Source organism: Canis lupus, chromosome 12, assembly GCF_003254725.2.
Source record: "Canis lupus dingo isolate Sandy chromosome 12, ASM325472v2, whole genome shotgun sequence".
NCBI lineage: Eukaryota > Metazoa > Chordata > Mammalia > Carnivora > Canidae > Canis > Canis lupus.
The window spans coordinates 35,422,669-35,443,516 of NC_064254.1; the positions used below are offsets into that span (position 1 = coordinate 35,422,669).

Genomic DNA, 20,848 nt, shown 5'->3' on the forward strand with positions numbered 1-20,848 from the left:
AGGTGATCCATAAATATGATGGCATAATAGAAATGTGTAAAAAGGGCACCCCCAGTGGTGCAGCGGTTTAGCGCTGCCTGCAGCCCGGGGTCTGATCCTGGAGACCCAGGATCGAGTCCCACGGCAGGCTCCCTGCATGGAGCCCGCTTCTCCCTCTGCCTGTGTCTCTGCCTCTCAGTCTCTCTCTCTGAATAAATAAATTAAAAAAAAAAAAAAGAGGAAAGAAATGTGTAAAAAGAACAATTGGTGACAGCAGAGGAAGTAACTGACTCTCTACGGCCAGTTGGAAAAGGCTTCCAGAGGTGGGGGACATTTAAGTTGGGTCTGGAATCACAAGTTCTGGGTCAGTCTGGTTAGATTTCAGGGTTCAGATGCATGAAGAGACTCAGAGGAAGGTTTGGATTTTACTCTGTAAGTGATGGAATCAAGAGAAAATCTTCTTTTGATAAGCAACACAATGACCTGATCAAATTGGGTTTGAGAAAGATAATTCTGACTATACCTTGGAAGGTGACTGAAACAGAGAAGGAGCAGCAGGGGACAAGAATAAATGGACATTGCCGTACTGCCCTGAGCCATACAATGAATATCTGGACTAAAACAGAAACGAAGGAATAGAAAGGAAAAGCTAAATTCAGGGGACATTTCTGAAGCTATACCAATAAACGGTGGTATTTGATGTGAGAGACTGAAAGTAAGGATGCCCGTGCTTTCTGACTTTGGGCTGTGGTTAGATAATGATGCTATTACCCAAGACTGAGAACATAGAGCATTTGTCAGTTTCAGAAGAAAGATAGGCTGGTTTTAAATATATTACATTTCATTCATTTGGGGACCATTGGGAAGTATTAGAAATACTTGTTTATAGTCCAGGAGATATAGCAGTCTAGATTTGAAGATCATGGGGAAATGAAGGAAACCCAAGAGGTGGAAAGAGAAAATTATACAAGGAAATAGTAGCCACCATTATAATGAAGAAACCACTCTGAGATCAGATTCAATATTACCACTCTTCTTTGTGTCATGCCCCTAGAAATCTTTTTTTAAAGAATTTTATTTATTTATTTCTGACAGAGAGAGTGCGCACACACAAGCACAAGCGGTGGGGGTGGGGCATAGGCAGTGGGGAGGGGGCAGAAGGAGAAGCAGACTCCCCACTGAGCAGGGAGCCTGAGGCAGGACTCAATCCCACAACCCTGGGATCATGACCTGAGCGGAAGACAGATACTTAACTGACTGAGGTGTCCATACCCCTAGAAATCTTAATGCCAAGCACTCCTCCCATTAAAAAAAAAAAAAAATAGGCTTGAGGCTATTTATTTATTTATTTATTTGAGAGAGAGAGCACAAGAGAGAACATGAGCAGGGGAAGGGGCAGGGGGAGAGGGAGAAGCAAACTCCCGCTGAGCAAGGAAGGCTTGAGGCATTTTATTAGCCATGTCCTTATTCCCAGGACATGGCTTACCCCCTTCATCATCCTCAATGCTAACATTTAACCAGTTAGAGTGTTAGTTTATAGCAATCTTCATCCAAAGTCTTGGTGGTCCTGAGTGATGGTAGCAAAATTATGGACAGAGCCTTCTTCCTTTGAAAGACATGCAGATCAATATTGCACTGAAGACCTAGGGAAATTAATTATTTTTTAAAAAACAAAAAGTTTTAAAAGGGCTCACTAAGAAGCATTCTTAAACCTTAACATAAGCTAAAAATCCATGGAGCTTTAGGGAGACTGCAGTCACCTGATGCTGTTCATTTTCCAAGGGGACAGAGGGATGGAGTTTTCCAAGCCATGAAGCACCTTAGAAAGCCTAATTCCTTTCCTCTACATAAATGTCCAAGGTTGTGGGGAATCAGTACTTTGTAGGAATCTAGCATCTTTCCCAAAATCAGTTCTCTTTCCAACAATCATTGGGTGAATCAAAATTGCCTCCTAACACATCATAGGTAATATCCCTGAGAACCATTCAGCTAAACTGTCATGAATAGTAAAAAGTTAGTCCTTAGCCTTAAGCCTCTGACTTAAATAATCCTGGTCAAATGACCTGAGCAACAAATTATCAGTAGAAAAATTCAATCACTGTCACAAGCATCAGCATCATTAGGGCAGAACTATTGCAAAGGAAATCTAAAAAAGCTTTAGATTACCTACATATGTATGCTTCCCTTGATGTGTCACCAAATGATAGCTGGAGATTAAAAAAATAAAAGTTTGATATTTTTAGGAGATGAAAGCAGGAAAGCCAAAGAGGAGGGGAATTAATTGCTTGGGAAAATCTCCAAGAAAAACCCATCTGAAATGAGAGATTCCTCTTTCTCTTGACTCAGTAACATTCGGAAATATAGAAGGATGGAATAAAGTCTCAACATAATTTGACCCTAGCCAGAGCCAGAATTCATTTTTATGTTTCTGTTGACAGCCAACAACTTTTTATTTTTAATTATAAAATGGAAATTTCTAACCACTGTGGTGACTAGTCTCTTTTTATAAGACTCACATTTCGGATGAACAAAAACATTATTCAAGAAGGTTCTCCTTCCGATACACAAACAAAAAAATCACCAAAGCAAATAACCACTCTCAACTTCTGTGAATCATGTCCCAGCCTTAGGATACTGAGATGCTAAGAATACTCTGCATGCCCAGTAGGTACCCACAGCTCAGCACCACTGAAAACAGTCCCCTCAATGCTCAAAGATTTCAATATTTATGTAATAGTATCAGTTGCAAGTCCCATGTTTTCCCTAACATCTTAAGAACCCTGAGCATTTGGTTGAGAGATGGAGGAAGACAATACTTTTGTCCCGAGCCTCTTTAATAATATTTTCACTTTATGGTCACTCCTTTACATGTAACCCTAAAGTCAAAAATAAGGAAAATTTGAAGTATCTTCTCCCCAACTTTGGCTTAGTTGTCAGAAATGTAAAGAATGATCCTATCCTCACTATCTTCATCTTATCTTGAGTCTTCTGAGCCAGGTATTTATCAAATTTGAAGGAAAGAATGGCAATTTTACCAAAACTGTTACAACATTATTGATGCTCTAGATTCCCAGGGAGAAGATTTTTTTTTAAGATTTATTTATTTTATTTATTTATGATAGACATAGAGAGAGAGAGAGAGAGAGAGAGAGAGGCAGAGACACAGGAGGAGGGAGAAGCAGGCTCCATGCCGGGAGCCCGATGCGGAACTCGATCCCGGGACTCGATCCTGGGACTCGATCCTGGGACTCGATCCTGGGACTCCAAGATTGTGCCCTGGGCCAAAGACAGGCGCTAAACCCCTGAGCCACCCAGGGATCCCCCCAGGGAGAAGAATTTAAGCAGAAGAACAGGATAAGCAAGCATTGTAAGGTCTTATGTCCTATAAACTTATAAATAAAAACATTTTAAGTGTCCTAAATTTCCATTTAATTTTATCTTGGAAAATACATAAAAATTGGGCGCTGGGGGGCTCAGTGTTGAGCATCTGCCTTTGGCTCAGGTTGTGATCCCAGGGTCCTAGGAACAAGTCCCACATCAGACTCTCCAAGGGGAGCCTGCTTCTCCATCTGCCTATGTCTCTGCTTCTCTCTGTATCTATCATTAATAAATAAATAAAATCTTTTAAAAAAAAGAAAATATATAAAAATTAAATATAAAATTATTCCTTCTGTATCTGCTGTTCTTCTTTCCTTTACTGCCAGTAAATCATATCAAATCTAACATTGTTTCCCATGTCCTCAGAGTGGAAGCTCTTGGAAGCTTGTCAGTTCAGGGCCACATTGAAGACTAGGAATGAAGAACTGTGGGTTGGCACTTGGTACTGAGCAGAAAAGCATCTACTTGAAGGTTCTGATAATTATGGAAATCATCTAATGAGGATATGATATCATATATTTACAGCCTCAAGTTTCTACTTTAGCACATCAGGGAAAACCTTGTTCTCAACTTACAGCCTCATTCCCGTCCTCTTGCCTAGAAAAGACAGACATATAGGTCCTGTCCCAGTTTCCGTGCCCTGCTTCTTGCATTGTCAGTGGGCACCCAGCTCCTCTCAGAAAGACTTCCCATCTTTAACCAAAACCTGGTGAGTGACCAGAACAGCTATAGTGAGGAGACAGAAAGCGAGCTGGTTCTTCCTGAGGCATTTGTCCTGGAGAACACTCCCATTTCTCTCAGAAGAAAAGCCAGAGTTCTTACAATGACCCTTAAATACAATCTGGCCCTCCATTCCCCTCCATTCTCACCTCCTACTCTTCTCTACTTACTCCATCTATTTCAGCCACCTTATCTCCTTATTCCTCATGCACATTTGGGGGTTTTTGTACCAGGCTTGTTACTCTTTTAACAACCTGCTGCTCAGAAAGGCCTACCCCAATTCTCTTGTTTAAGGCTGGACATCCACTGGCCCTCCTCAGCACCTCTACCCTCCTTTATCACTCCTAATAGCACTTATCTTCTAATGTCTACAAGATGTACTTATTTATTGGGCAGCCTGGGTGGCTCACGCAGTTAAGTATCCAGCTCTTGGTTTTGGCTCAGATCACGATTGCAGGATCCTGGGATCGAGCCCCAGGTTGGGCTCCCCACTCCCTCTGTTCCTCCTCCCTCTCTCACTCTTGCTGTCACTCCTCCAAATAAATAAATAGTAATCTTTAAAAAAAATATGTTGATTATGTTACCATCTACCTCCCTTACTAGAAGCATCCAGAGTATAGGAATTTTTTACTCTTTGCTCATTTCTGTGTCTTCAGCATCTAGAAATGGACCTAACATGCAGTAAGCACTTAATAAATTTCGGATGAATGACTTCATGTTAGCACTTATAAAGTGATTTCTGCGTGTCAGATGCTGTTGTAAGCACTATACAAATATTAGGTCATTTAAACCTTGATAACAACCTTATAAAGAAGGAATTTTTATTCCCATTTTATAGAAAAGAACACTGAGGCCCAGTGAGGTTAAGTTACATTGCCCAAAGTCACAGAACTCGCAAGTGCCAGAGCCCCTCTGCTCCAAACCTCTGCTCTCTGCTAAGTGAATTAATGAAACATGGTGGAATCTGCACTTCCTGCACTTTGTCCTAAGCATCCTACTATGACTAAATTAATGATCCCAGTGTTTGAGAATGACCAAATCAAGTCATTGTGCTGGCCCTCTGCTTCCTAGGAAGGAGCACCTGCAATTTATTAGGTATCTAGGGGCTCATTTCAGATAGGGAGAGGCAAGTAGGCTTCTCTACCAGATCAGGTCACAAGAAAGATAGAAAAAAGATCAGAACAGAACACACAAACCCATGGGATGAGCTATATACCCTTCCTTCGGATCCAGCATTCCATGCTTCTACTAGGCTGGAGGCTGCTGTCAGTGATCACAGGATCCTGGATATACCAATAGCACAGACTGACATGTATCTGTACACTAATTTATGCAGCTAGCTATAGCTTATTGTAATGTTTACCTCAATGTTTGGGAAACATTTAAGATGATTGAAAGGGGGTAATTAGAATTTGGGAGGAGGCATATTTCTTACCAGTTTTCCATTGAGTCAATACTTAGGGAATCTCTGCTAACAAAGTGTTGCCAAGTAAGGATCCTGCTGAGTTTTCTTTAATTAATGAGATGGCTTAGTTGTAATTATTCCATTAATTGTTTCAATGCAAATAAGTACTATTAAGGATCTTGAAAACTGTTTCCTTTTCAATATGTTAAACCTTTTCCCTTGTCCTCTCATTTCTATTCTTAATTTGCCTGGTAAATCCTCTTTTAATAAATGGCACAAAATAAGTGTTGCCCAAACTTCAGTGGAATTATCACAAATTCTAAATTAGGGATATCTAAATGGAAGTAATGAATTGTATTTGTGCTCTTTAAAAAGATAAGATTGTGCTGAGCCAGCATTTACTATGCAGACGTGCAGAGTAAAATAATGGAAGAAGTTATAAAAATGGTTTTGGCCAAGACAAGAGGCTATGATGTGCACACCTTGATGTGCACGCCTCCATAGTCAGGCTGCCTTGAGGTGAGCCTGACAGCGTTTCCTCCAAGGAGGCTTCATGGACTAGTCTGGAAGTCAAGCAAGGGTGATAAGAGGGAACACAGACGAGGAGAGCCATTTTCCTTTCAGCTGAGAAAATTTCCCAGAGCCCTCATTGCTTCAACAGGAGAATCCACCTCTGTGGTTCCTTGTTCCCTTTCCATTCAGCCCAACACCTCCCCAGCCCCCTCTGAGTAAATTTACTTTCAGCACACCTTGCTCCGAGACTTCTTTTGTCTAGATTCTACAAAAGGTCAACTTGACACTGCTATATCACTTTACATCTATTCAGACATCCCATGCTGCTTTAGAAATGGTAAGGAGTGCACTTTCTCCAATGCATTCTTTTCTAAGGCAGAACCTTACTTCTTAATATACACTTATTTTTGCTCAGAGCCCACTTTTTGTTAATGTCCTGTAAAGTCAATGCATAAGTCTGTATTTCCACCACTTTGGTCACAAATTGTGTATGGAATACTTTATTAGTTAAAATTGTGAATCAATCCTCTCATATATCATTATACTACTACCATGGTCTCCAAATCAAGTGTCGTGTTGCCAGGTAGGAATAAGTCTACAACCAAATAAAAGAGCAGGAGAGCAAAACAGGGTTTCAAATGACTGTGACAGATCAGTTCCCTCCTACACTAAGTAATTTTCCAAATCAGTCCAAGTGATGGCAATTCATCTTGCAGAAGGAGGCCATCACTGATGAGAGGTTGTTTGGCAGGTGTGCGTAATGGGTGACAAGAAGTCAGTGATGTATTAATTAACATATGTTGATGATGTGAGCAGAGACATTTCGCAGAAATTGCATTCCAAATACTATTATGGGCAGAAAAGAGTAATGGTTTATGTGCAATAGAAACCATCTCTGAGATAACGGCTAGAGGTAGCAAGAGAAGTCATTTTCTCTCCAGCAGAGAAACTTGAGAAAAACAAATTAAGATCAGAACATGACTTGGTGAATAACATAACACAAAAATAGGTTACAATAGAAACAAGGGATACCTCCAATATTTCTTGGATTTAGCAGTCAGGATAACTCACCATCAAAGCAAATTGATAAGTATTTGCCATGTGCTATGTCTTATGCTTAGGGATCATAAAAATTGTGTTCTAAAATACTTGGAAATTTCCCAAATAGCTTTCTCATTTTATCTTCATCTAAGTTTTTTTTAAACCAGTAGGTGTAGAAGACATACTCATTCCTAATCTATTATTTAATGGTTCAGATGAACAACTGGCAGCAGAGCTCACTGGCAGCAGAGCTCATTAAATTTGTTTAAATTTATCAATGAGTAAGCCCTTGATATTACTCAATTTAAGAGTACACTTGATTTATAGCATGACTAGTCTTGAATGATATTGATGGATAACTAGAAACAATTAGGAACATAAATAAATATCCCAGAATCATGACAGATTTCATAAAGGATGAAAGATTCCCATGAAGATTCCCATGGTTAATAAAACTGAAGCTATCAAAATAAGTGATCTTGTATAGATTTTATTTTTCTTTATGATCTGAATGTTAGAAAGGTCAGATAACTTCAAACTTTCCTCCAATTTAGAAAGTTTCATTAATGGAATATTATTACAGTGCCATCGATTTACATACTTTGGGGATAGTTAACAATTTATATTTATCAGGGATTGTACTGGACTGATACACATTTTCAATTTGTGGTAGTAGATCTTGTTAATAGTTTTTTGTAGATTTTCACACTTAGAATTTTGTCTCTCCTTTTCTTGTACACGAGCCTTGTTGACTGAATCCCAATGTCAATTCTGAAAGCTTCTGTGCAAGTGCACATACAAGTCTGTGTGTTAGCGGGTATACAATATACACAGAGTGAGGTGTGTTTTCTTACCTCTCAACACTCACCAAAGGATATTGTTCTTGTTACCACAGAGTACACTAATACCAATAACACACACTGTGGTAATGCGGAAAATGTACACATTAGGTAACAAAATGCATTTTGATGCTTATAAAAGAAAACAATTATGGGTAAGGGGTAAGAGAGGAGGAAACCAAGACCATTTCAAATCAAAATATCTCCTGTTCAGGAGCATCTGGGCAACTCAGTTGGTTAAGAGTCCGACTCTTGATTTCAGCTCAGGTCATGATCTCAGGGTCCTAAGATTGAGCCCTGTGTTGAGCTCTGTGCTGGGTGTGGGGCCTGCTTAAGAGTCTCTCTCTCCTTATCTCTCTGTCCCTCACCACCACTGCTCACATTCTCTCTCTCTCTCTAAAAAATTTAAAAATAAACATAACACCTGTCCTATCAGGAAGCCTAGAAGAAACATGGGTTAGATGACCCAAGAAAGTGTGGTGATTTTTCCCAGTAGCATATAGAGGTCTGCAGTGCAATCTATAGATTGTGGACATGGAAAGAAAACAAGGTAGTAACTGATTTGTGCTGGACTCTGAAATCCCCCTGCCCATCACTTTTCCTCCTCTGAAAGCTGTGGTCCCAAAGTTTTCTATTTCTTCCAGATTATGCCTCCTGTTTTCACAGTCTCCCAACAAGCAATATTTTCCCCCCTGGACACCTCAACAGTTGAGGTGTTCAGAGTTCCATCTGTCCATCACCACAGCCTCTGCCATCCTCACTACTGAGTTAATAAAACACTGGCTGCAGCAGTAGCCACTCTGGCTCCTCCCTGAAGTTATGCTTCCTCCAAAAACTAAAACATTTGAGGATTCCACCAGAAGCATACTCAGATAAAGGAACAAACTGTTCCTCAGTTTCTTTGTCTTTTCCCAGCCTGTCTTAAGAACCTTTCTTGTCCATACTGACCAGAAACAGTGTGGTCAACTTCAACTTACCAGGCATAGAGTAGTTAAAATTGGTTTCAAAAAACAATGGAAAGGGATACCTGGTTGTCTCAGTGGTTTAGTGTCTGCCTTCGACCCAGGGCGTGATCCTGGAGGCCCAGGATCGAGTCCCACATCAGGCTCCCTACATGGAGCCTGCTTCTCCCTCTGTCTAAGTCTCTGACTCTCTCTCTGTCTCTCATGAATAAATAAAAAATAAAATCTTTAAAAATAAACAATCGAAGGAGTTTGAGGAAGTTTGAGTACAAATGCCTTACTTAAAGTCATTGTAACAGAGATGCATTGTTCTGTCCCTCCTAATGTATTTGTTAGTGTTCCTACCAGGAATCTGACTTACAGTGGCAGTTATTTTCTTATGTATGATTAAGTTTTAGGTCATTGCAAATTCATGATATAATCCTACCTTAATAAGATCAATGATACTCTTTGTCAGGAATTTAATAAAATCCTATACTGCTTGTCTGGACCAGGTGGCTGGAGATGGTACTTGAGTTCATAATGGCCCTAGTAGTCCTTTCTTTAGTCAGAATATTTGCTATGTCGAGTGATATTGATATTTTATAAGCAAAACCCATTTAAAAACATTGGAGTACACATGGTTACTTCTGGTCTATTTTGTTTCTGATGATAATAAAAATATTTTTAAAAGAACCTTTTGTAACCAATGGCAGGCAAAAAGTCCTATCATTCTAGTAAGATAGTAAAAAGAAATGAGGTATCATCAGGTGACCCCAAATGAAAACAAAATGGTGCAGTGCTATAAATCATAGGAGTTAAAATAGGTAATTACTGTTACTCTTCTGTAGCTTCAATTAATCAACGTAAGCACACACTGACACTAAGACGTCTTGCAGTGAGAAACCATTCACTCTCCAATTACAATTAGTGCAATAGTGCTGAATAGGCAGATTAGAAAAAATCATAGGCTAATTAACTTTTTCTAATTTTTCTACTTCTAGCTAGCCCTTTTTCAGAATTTTGATCTTAATGAATTGATAAAGCAGCATGCTAATTAGTTTTTGCTGAACCTGAAGTTTTGAACTGAAGGAAATTTCAACAAACATTTAGTGAGGGACTGCCTACGTAGAAGACTTGCCACGAGTGAGGACTTTCTCAAGGGACCACCTTGCACAGCACTAACTGCACATCATTTTGTGAGTTTTCTAGTGTGCGTGTCTCATCATCCCAAACAGATTATAAACTCAAGGGTGACAGACTTATTGCCCATCTCTATATCCTGCATGGTTATGGTATTCAGTATACATTTGGGTTTTTTTATTTGTTTGTTTTGTTTTGTTTTTAAAGTTATGGATTTTTTTAAGATTTTATTTATTTATTCATGAGAGATAGAGAGAGGGAAACAGAGACAGAGAGAAGCAAGCTCCCTGCAGAGCAGGGAGGCTGATGCAGGGCTGAATCCCAGGACACTGGGATCACGATCTGACCCAAAGGCAGTTGCTCAACAGACTGAACCACTGAGGTGCCCCTCAGTATGCATTTGTAAAGGGAATTCATAAAAGGCAGAAAAGCTATAAATGAAAGAAATGGTGCAGAATAGTTATACTAAACTATGCAAATATCCTAAAAGAAGAGGGAAGGTGCAGATTTTCTGAAAATCAGAAGACCTCTCAGTATTATAGCACTTTCTTTGGTCCAAGCAAGGGTGGCTGTCAGGGCAGAAATGTAACTCCCAAGTAAGAAAAATAATAAGTTCTGAAAGTTCTCCAAAAACACGCCCAGTCCTGACGTGACTCTCAGTCTCTTGGTAGCACCAAAGCCATTTGTCTTAGTCTGCTTGGGCTGTTACAACGAAATACATAGACTGGGTGGCTTAAGCAACTGATGTTTATATCTCACAGTTCTGGATGCTAGAAGTTCAAGATCAAGGTAATGATTGGTTTTATTCCCCAATGAGGGCCCCTCTTCCTGGCTTGCAGACAACTGCCTTCTTTGGTAATAAGTGTAAATCAGCCATTTGGGATGACACATTTTCAAACTACTCCCTTCCCTAAGCCCCAGTGAAAATCTCCTGGGATAAATGAACATTGCAGGAGTGCCTGGCTGGCTCAGTTGGTGGTGACTCTTGATCTCAGAGTCGTGAGTTTGAGCCCCATGTTGGGTCCAGAGATTACTTTAAAAAACAATAAAATCTTTTTTTTTAAATGAACATTGCATATAAATATGGTTAATGAATTACTTTTCAGAGGGAGATTTGCACTTTAATAGGAGTGAAAAACTTGAAAGGATAAATGATTTCTAGACAAGTTTCAGGAATCATCCATCAGGAAAAGGAAAGACCTTAGGGGGCACTGGGCTTCCCTCATGCTCCTGAAATGGACTCATCTATCGGTATCTTCCTAAGCCTCACAGGAAAAAAGGCCATCCCCAGATACTGGTTTTCAAAACCATCTCAATCACTGTTTCCAAAAGCAGGAAGCATCCATGCCCTTTCACACCTTGTTCTGATCTCCCCATCCCTACCCTATTCCTAGTTCCATATCCCTTTCTCTGCACAAGCCCACTCAGTGTCTACTAAGCAACTTAGTAAAGCTCTGTCATATTCTCATCACTCCCCTCCCTAGATGCAAGTGTAATCCTGAAGATATTGACATATCTTCAACCCCAAGTCAAATCAGTCCCTTTGGAAGACATTCATTCTCTCAGATTCTCTTCTAGGATATTAATAGTTAATATGCCACCCTGAAAAGAAAGGAGAAATGTGAAAGGAAGTTAAATTGACAATGGATGCACATAATGGCCTCTAAGAGATGGTCAGTAAACATGTGTTTAGGGTCTTTTTCTGTTCTTGGAGGAGACAAATATCCAAAAGATGACCTGCTTTTGTGTATTTATTTCCATATTCTGATTTAAATGTGGAGCAATCTCTAGATCTTAATTTCACTTCCTTAGTGTGTATTATACTCATAGAATTTTCCAAATTACAAAGAATTATAAGTGCAACCCTTCTGACTGTTGCCTTTCTTTAAAATTTATGACTCAGTTTACGTCACAGATCTTTCCCTCCAAGGATTCTGTGAAGAGGCATGCTGGCCTGCTAGCCCTATGTTACTTTGACACACACACACACACACACACACACACACATACACACAAAGGAGCAAAAATAGCAAGAAATTGATTATGTTGATATTCTGAATAAAGTAAGTACTTCCAATTTTTTATGTCTAATTAGCCACAGCTCTTCAAGAATTGATGCAAATGTCATGGGGTTTATAATGTTGGCATTTCATCTTCACAAAAATGCCATTTGATGACATAAAACCAGAAAAAACTAATGGTCACAGCAGACAGCTTGTAGATTAGACAAAGGTCACTGTGTTTTAATGAACAGGGCTATTAATTAATTAATGAGAAAACAATTAGAACATGAGCTGTTAGGCGTTGTGAATTTGTATCAAAAAATCAATCAGTCTATACCTAAAACCACTTTGAGTAACTCAAAAATAAATTAGCTGCAAGAACAAAATTTAAATCTTGAATTGTACAGCAAAGTCACCTATATTAATGAAATAGCATCACAGTTCTCTCGTGAGTTACATAAAGATTATTCCTTAATATCTAGAAAAGAGAGTTAGTGCTAGGTTAGTGTTCTTAATAAGTATTCTAGATAGAGCCTAGGACTAGCTCTACCACTGCCTGTTGGGTTTCTTAATTTCTATATGCAATTTCTTAGTCTTTAAGAATAGGAAAGGTATTCTGTGTTTTACCAAAATTCTGTGAGTACAAATGAGGAAACACTATAACTCCTTCAAGACAGGTGATAAAAATAATAAACATTGCCTTTTGTTCTATAGAGAGCTGTCAAAGCCAAGCTTTTAGAAGCTTCAATAAAGGACAGAACCTTTGTTAATAACACCAGCTTACATTGCAGCTTTCCTCCAAGTAGGTCAAGTACTCCAATAATTATTCATTAATCTCTTTAGCAACCACTTGAGTAAATAATGAACATTTTATTTCAATTAAAAACAAGTGAGAGAAAATGAACTGATTTATCCTGAAGTACAGCAGCAAAGGCACCAGAACCTGTCACATGGCTGATCCAACAAAGATCAGAACCATCCCTAATCTAAATCATTTCAACTGAGCATAGCAGATGTTTGTATTTTTAAGTCATTTGAAAATAAAATAAGGAGACTCCATCCAAAGGGTCATTTAAAGAGTACCATTAAACCAAAACACAGTGAGAGCATGTCTAGTATCTCAATTTGAAGAGCAACACATTTCTGAGTCTACCTATTGGCTAGATGATGGGCGATGGCTTTTTTTTTCACTGAAATTTTTTTGAAATAATTCTTGATTCACATTCAGTTGTAAGAAATAATACAATAATAATATCCTATATACATTTTACCCAGTTTCCCCAAATGATAAAATTTTGGAAAACTTTATCACAAGCAAAAGAATAGTATTGATACAATCCACAGATCTTATTGAGATTTTCCCAGTTTTTCTTAGAGTATTTTTATGTGGGCATGTATGTATTTGTATGTGGGTATTCAGTTCTATAATTTTTGCACATGTAGAGAGTCATGTCAAGACAACAGTCAAGACATCAAACAGCTCCATCACCACAAGGACCTGTCAAGTTGCCCTTTAATAACTATAGTCACATCCTCCTTTCCACCACTCCCCCATCCCTGACTTCTTGCAGCCACTCATCTGGTCTGCATTTCTAAAACTTTTTCATTTCAAAAATGTTATGTATTCAACATAATTCCCTAGAGATTCACCCAAGTTGCTGTGTGTATCAATATTTCGTTTATCTTTACTGTTGATTTGTACGTAGTCCATTGTGTAGATGTACCACAGCTTGTTTAACCATTTACATGGTGAGGACATCTGGACTGTTTTCAGGTTTTGGTCACTATGAATAAATCCACTGTGAACATTTATATACTGAGTTTTGTATAAATATAAGTTTTTATTTCACTGGCATGAATGCCCAAGAGTACAATGGCTGAATCTTATAGTAACTACATGTTTAGTTTTATAAGAAACTATCAAATTGTTTTCTTCTAGAAACCAGCAATGCATAAGTGATCTAGTTTCTCTGCATTCTTCTCAGCATTTTGTGTGGGCACAGTTTTTTACTTTTGCCATTTTGATAGGTGTGTAGTGTTATTTCATGTGGTTTTAATTTGTATTTCCCATGTGGTAATGATGTTGAATTTCTTTTCATATGCTTATTTGCCATTCCTATATCCTCTTTAGTGAAATGTGTATTCATTTCTTTTGCCCATTTTCCAATTGGATTTTATTACTATTAAGGTTTGAGAGTTTTTATATGTGGTTTGCAAATATTTTCTCCCAGTCTATAGTGTGTCTTTTCATCCTCTTCTTTTGATGAAGTCCAATTTATCAATTTTTTCCTTTTATTTTTTGTGCTTTGGTGTCAGGTCTAAAAACTCTTTGCTTCACACAAATTCCAAAAATTTTTTCCTGTGCTTTTTACTAAAAGTTTCGTAGCTTTAACATTTAAGCCTACAGCCTATTTTGAATAGATCTCAGTATAAGGTATGAGCTATAGATTGAGGTTCATTTTTTTTTGCATATGGATATCCAATTGTCCTAGAATGATTTTTTAAAGAAGCTATTTCTTCCTCCATTGAATTGCTTTTGTACCTTTATCAAGAAAATCCATATTTTTGTACCTTTATCCAAATCTATATTTGTCTGGTATATTTCTAAGTTCTTTGTACTGTTCCATTTTTCTATATGTGTCTGACTCTCCACCAATACCACACAGTTTTGATTACTAAAAGTATATAGTAGGCCTTAATATCAGATAAATTAACTCTCCCCAGTTTTTTTCTCCTTTTTCAGGATATTTTTAAGCTCTTCTAGGGCCTGTGACTTTCCATATAAATTTTAGAATAAGTTTGTTTGTGTCTACAAAATAAGCTTCCTGAGGGGCACCTGGATGGTTCAGTCAATGAAGAGTCCAACTCTTGTTTCAGCTCAGGTCATGATCTCTGGATAGTGAGATCAAGCCCTGCATAAGGCTCTGCACTCAGTGGGGTCTGCTTCAGATTCTCTCTCCTTCTCCCTCCCCGTCTGTATGTCACTCCACTCACATATATGCATGCTCTCTCTCTCAAATCAATCAATCAATCAATTTTGCTGAGATTTTGATAGAAATTTCATTAACCTATATGTCAACTTATGAAAAGTTGACATCTTTATTGTGTTGAGTTTTTCAATTCATGAACATATTTCCCTTTATTTAGGTCTTTTCTGATTTCTCTTATGAAAATTTTGTAATTTTCAGCATGCATATCCTTTACATGTTTTGTTAAGTGCATAGCTAAACATTTTATTTTCTTTGGAATGGTTATAAATAATATTGTGCTTTTAATTTTGGTTTCCGCATACTCATTGTTAATATACAGAAATGTGATGATTTTTATATGTTGATCTTAAATCTTGAAACCTTACTGAACTCACTTATTAGTTCTAAGCATTTTTTTTAAAGATTCCTTGCAATTTTCTCTGGAAACAATCATGTCATCTGCAAATAGAGGCTGTCTTATGTCTACCTTTGAATGCCTTTTATTTCTTTTACTTCCCTTACTGCAGTGATTGTATTATTTAACTATGTTGAATAAGAGTGATGAAACTAACATCTTACCTTGTTCTTAATTTTAGGGGAAAGTATTCAATCTTTCACCATTAATTATGACATTAGCTATAGTTTTTTTTGTAGATGCTATTTATCAAATTGAAACAATAAACCTCTGATCCTAACTCGCTGAGAGTTTTTACCATGAATGGGAAACTGTATATTCACATGCAGCGAATGAAACTGGACCCTTTTCTCACACCATATATAAAAATCAACTCAAAAATGAATGAAATATTTAAATACAAGGCCTGAAACTATAAAACTGCTAGAAGCAAACATAGAAAAAGAGCTGGGGTAGGTTCCTTGCTCAGCAAGGATATTCTCTCCTGCCCCCTCTGCCCCTCCCCCCAATTTGTGTGTGCACACTTTCTATTTCTCTCTCACACAAATAAATAAATAAATCTTTTTTAAAAAATTTAGCCCTTATAGAGAACACCAAGTAATGGTCTAGTAAGGAGAGAACTCTGACCCTCATATACTTCCCCCATGGCAGAAATTGTGACCCTGTGGCAAAATCCAATTGCAACTTCCTCTTGTTTTATTAGGAAATGAAGGGTGTTTCCCCCAACTCTTTTTTTAATATTTTATTTAAATTCAATTTTCCAACATATAGTATAATACCCAGTGCTCATCTCATCATGTGCCCTCCTTAGTGCCTGTCACCTAGTTACCCCATCCTCCACCCACCTCCCCTTCTGCAACCTTTTGTTTGTTTCCCAGAGTTAGGATTTTCTCATGGTTTGTCTTTCTCTCTAATTTTTCCCCACTCCATTTCACTCCTTTCCTTCTAGTCCCTTTCACTATTTCTTATATTCCACATATGAGTGAAACCATATGATAATTTTCTTTCTCCAATTGACTTATTTCACTCATTCCCCCAACTCTTAAAAAAAAAAAAAAAAAAAAGCAGCAAGCAATATTCCTGAATAAGGGACCCTGAGTACAGAATTTGTAGGTTGAATCTACCCTGCCTGCCTCAGTGCAACAAAGAAATGGTACAGTGGTGACCTACCTTGCTTCAGAATAATGACTGTGCATCTGTTGGTGTCATCTGTTTCTATGAAAAAAAATCACTGTGTGATGTGCCTAGTTGCTCAAGCTTTGGGGCATACATTATAACAGGGCCTCTCACCAGTGGCATGCTGAACTTCTTGGCACAAGTAGGAGGTAGAGGGAGAGATAAAAAAGTGGACCTGCCAGAAAGCTAGATTGAACATAGACACAACTACCTGGGCATCTCAGACCTCTCAGCATGTTTTTTCTATGTGGAAAGATGTACTGGATTGACTATAGGTGCTCTGGCACTTTAGCCACCTTAATGAATGAATAGACTCAACTACCTAGATATAGACTCAAAAGCAAAGCCAAGCCAAAATAAAACAAAACCCTCATATCATCAATGAGTGTATGTTGACCATAGTTTTGGTTATCTGTGCATAAAGTCATTTTTGGAGATTTATTCCATAGGTAGTTTTAAATCACTGTTAAGTAAGCAGCAGTGATATTGGAGATTAATTTTTCATCATGAAAAATATTTGTCTTACTTCATGCAAAATAACAGGATAGAATGATCTGTCTCTACTAGGCTCTTCAAAAGTGCAAAATATTATCATATGTGCTGACTGAAAAGAGAAACATTTGCCTGAAACTTGCAATAAAAATGCCATTTTTCTAAATTTGATAACAGTTTTTATCTTGGTATGTGGGGTGGGAGATTAGGTCCTTTACTTTCTGTGCTCTAGGTTTCTGTGATGTTTTAAGGTTTTAGTAAGACCATGTATCACTTTTATAATTAATTAATTAATTATAATAATATCATTTAATAAACATTGTTCTGCATTATAAATGCTAGTCGACCCTTATTTAAAAACAAGAAAGGAAATTATTTTTTAAAGGAAAATAAATTTTGGTAATAAACTCAGTTGCCTGTCCCTATAAAGGGACAACAAGGGGACTATGACAAGCTTGCTCCAGAGCTGCTTTATTCTTACAAATTTCATTTGGTTTCTCATTTTATGACCCGGTACTTAATGAGCCACATTAGTTGACCTTTCCCCAGGGTTCACTCAAGCTATTCCTAAACAATCTCAGTCATTTTGCTGAAGTAGATATTATTTTCTGGGTATCTCTTACCAAAAGACAACATAAGAATTAATAAACTTAAGATTTTGAGGATTCAGTGTCGTACTTCAGACAAAGAATATATGTGTCACACACACAATAATGCCTTTGAAACTTTCTGACTCATAAGAAGGTTTTGACACCATTAACAAAAGAACTCAGTATACTTCAATATGTTTACTTCTTTTTCTCTAAGAATGACTCTTAAGTGTTTAGGGATTATATCACTTCTTGCAACAGAATGAAGGTCTGTTTTTTGTAAAAGTATAAAGCTATGTTTTCAGGGTCCCCTCTTTCATCTCAGATATTTCACATGTTACCGGGTAGCTAAAGTCAGTTACTCTGTATATTCTACACAAGGCAGATCTGTAATTCAACCAGCATGTTTAGTATTAAAAACAACTCCTAAATTACAAAGTGTGAGGGACTTTGAAAAGGAATAGCATTCCATGATGGAAAATGCAGACAATGTGAGGTTCACATGTGCTCCATGTTTAGTTTGCTTTAAAGAAGAGGGGATGCTAACTCTAGGCATTAATGACTATAGGTTTTAGATGAAGTGCCTAAATGTCCAAAAATGCCCATGGAGCCTCTCCCTCTGGTTTGCTCCGTAAAGCCTCTCTTTAACATGTCTTATTTCATATTTTAGGAGTTCGTGATGATTGTCGTCTTTGGCTTGGAGTTCATCATTCGGATCTGGTCTGCAGGTTGCTGTTGTCGATATAGAGGATGGCAAGGAAGACTGAGATTTGCCCGAAAGCCCTTCTGTGTTATAGGTGAATATCACAGTCTGAGATATGGATTTATGACACTGCATATTTTCTTCTTCTGTCTCCTCTATTGCAATATTTAATCAACATTAAAAAATAACATTCCTGGAGTATTTATCATGGGCCAGGCACTCTTGTGTTTTCAAAGTGTCAACTCATTTAATCCTTACATAATACTAGGACTTAAGTATTTTTTTAATCCTTATTTTTATGAATAAGGAAACTGAGGCAAAGAGAGGTGAAGTAAGTTTCTAAAAGACATACATGTAGTCAATAGTGGAGCAGGAGTTTGGGCCAGATGGTCTGGCTTCAGAATATCCACTTGTATCAAATTAAGTTATACTGAAATGTATGGTTCTCCAGTATCCTGAATTAGGGAAGCATTGATTTCAATAAGTATAAAAGCCCCTTTTGGCTCTACAATATAAGCAATACTCCTTTTATGCTCTAGATCAACTGGAATGTATAGCGTTGTATTAGCCCTGATAAAGTATATCAGCTAGCATGCCTCAAGAATGATTACAAGTATGGCTTACTTTATGCAGAGGTCACTGTTGGCAGTCCTCAAATGAATACCACTTCTCTGAGGCTCTCTAGATGTTGTGGTTTCAGAGGGATTCCATCACCTGGGGACCAGCCTGAAATTATACTTTTTAATGACAGTGCCATACAGCATCTTAAGATCTGGCATCTGCCAGTAATATATTTAAAAGTCTACCATAAAATTGAAAACCTACTCAACTATATCTCAATTTTGAAATTAAACAATTATTTTTGTAAGTAAATTGCCTACCTCATAGTCTTTTATCCCTAAATATCTCAACGTAGACTTCCTAAGAGTAAGGATATTCTTTCACATAGGATATCCTAAGAATAAGGATATTCCTTCCAGAAGTTGAACATTAATACAATACATAATCTGCTGATTGTATTCTAGTTTTATCAATTGACCTAATAATGTCCTTTATAGCATGCTTTCCTCTCCAGTATCAGATCCAATCTAGTATGACATATTGCACTTAGCTGCCCTGTCCCTCTAGTGTGTTTTCATCTAGAGCAGCTCCTAAGCCTTTCCTTGTCTGTAGGACATTCATTTTTGAAGAATATAGCTCTATTTTTTAAAAAATAGAATGTTCTTCCTTTAGGGGGGAAAAAAAAACCTTGATATAAAAGCTGTTGTTGTTGTTGTATAAAAGTTACATTTGGTTTTCTTGGTCTTTTTTTCTTCCCATTTCTTTGGCAGCCATTGAAATCCAAATACTTAAAGTTCTTGGTGAGGCTTACTTATTTCAGCTACTTCCCATTTACAGAAGTATGTTTTTATTCATGATCTTATTTAGATTTTCTTCATCAACAACCGGCTTTCCATTTCATTTGAGGTGTCAGGTATTGCTGATTAATCTTCTCAGTTTCCTCCTTCACCCCGCTGTTCCTTGCAATAACCTCAGGGTGGACTTAAGAAGGACTTGAAGAGGGCTCCCTGGGTGGCGCAGCGGTTTGGTGCCTGCCTTTGGCCCAGGGCGCGATCCTGGAGACCTGAGATCGAATCCCACATCGGGCTCCCGGTGCATGGAGCCTGCTTCTCCCTCTGCCTATGTCTCTGCCTCTCTCTCTCTCTGTGTGACTATCATAAAAAAAAAAAAAAAAGAAGGACTTGAAGAAACTGTCTCATCATCCCTGGCCACTGCTGAGAAGACTCCTTTATTCCATCCTTGTTGCATAGGTGGATAGGTGGAGCACCATCCTGGGGATGGGAGAAGAGATGGACTCCCCACACACTGTCCTACTGAGTTAATTTCAGAGTATGCACATTTCGAAAGGGTCACTGTTCATTCAACCAAACCCTTTGGAAGTGTGGCTGTGCATGAAGCACTGAATTTACATTGGTGAATCTAGTAAAATTCTAAGTTAAACCTATCTTAAAATACTTCATGTGGCTTTCACTAATGTAATCTACCTGTCCAGCTGTCTGTCTTCTGTAAGAATAGGCTTTACTCCTTTTCAGAAGCCATCATGCTAGGAGGAGAGAAGGTAGTAACTCCCAGCCCAGCGGGTCTAGCCAGCCCCAAGGCATATCAGTGAAGGCATTTGATTTTTCTCTCTAGAGACCAGTTTCTCTTTTGAATTCTCAGCTCAAGAGACATCCTGAAGGACTTTAACTTCATGTGAAACTATTGCACAAGTACTTTCTGTCCTATGAGGGACCCAAACAAAACAATTCACAAGGCAGATGGTTGGCCAAGATTCACTCAGCTTCTACTGGATGAGGTCGGTTCATGGATGACTACAGGAATGTTCCATTCCAGATTTTAAAAGCCAATTAAAAATTGGCTTTGTTTCAATTCCAGTGGCAATGCCAATGTATTTTTGGCCTCCAAGCTAAAAAGAAAGTTCTTTCCCAGATGCCTGCTGCCTTTTGACCGATGTTTTCAGCTATAGATACCTCAGCACAT

The 20,848-nt window shown here is 38.0% G+C and overlaps 1 protein-coding gene across 3 annotated transcripts in view; it reads left to right on the forward strand.

The window, feature by feature from the left end:
* The window catches only part of KCNQ5 (potassium voltage-gated channel subfamily Q member 5), a 495,778-nt gene that overhangs the window by 341,095 nt on the left and 133,835 nt on the right, over positions 1–20,848 (forward strand). For all 3 annotated transcript variants that reach the window (XM_025444409.3, XM_035697462.2, XM_025444410.3), the window contains exon 3: positions 18,275–18,401. In XM_025444409.3, coding sequence (XP_025300194.3) covers positions 18,275–18,401 — 127 coding nt within the window. The remainder of the gene's footprint in view (positions 1–18,274; positions 18,402–20,848) is intronic.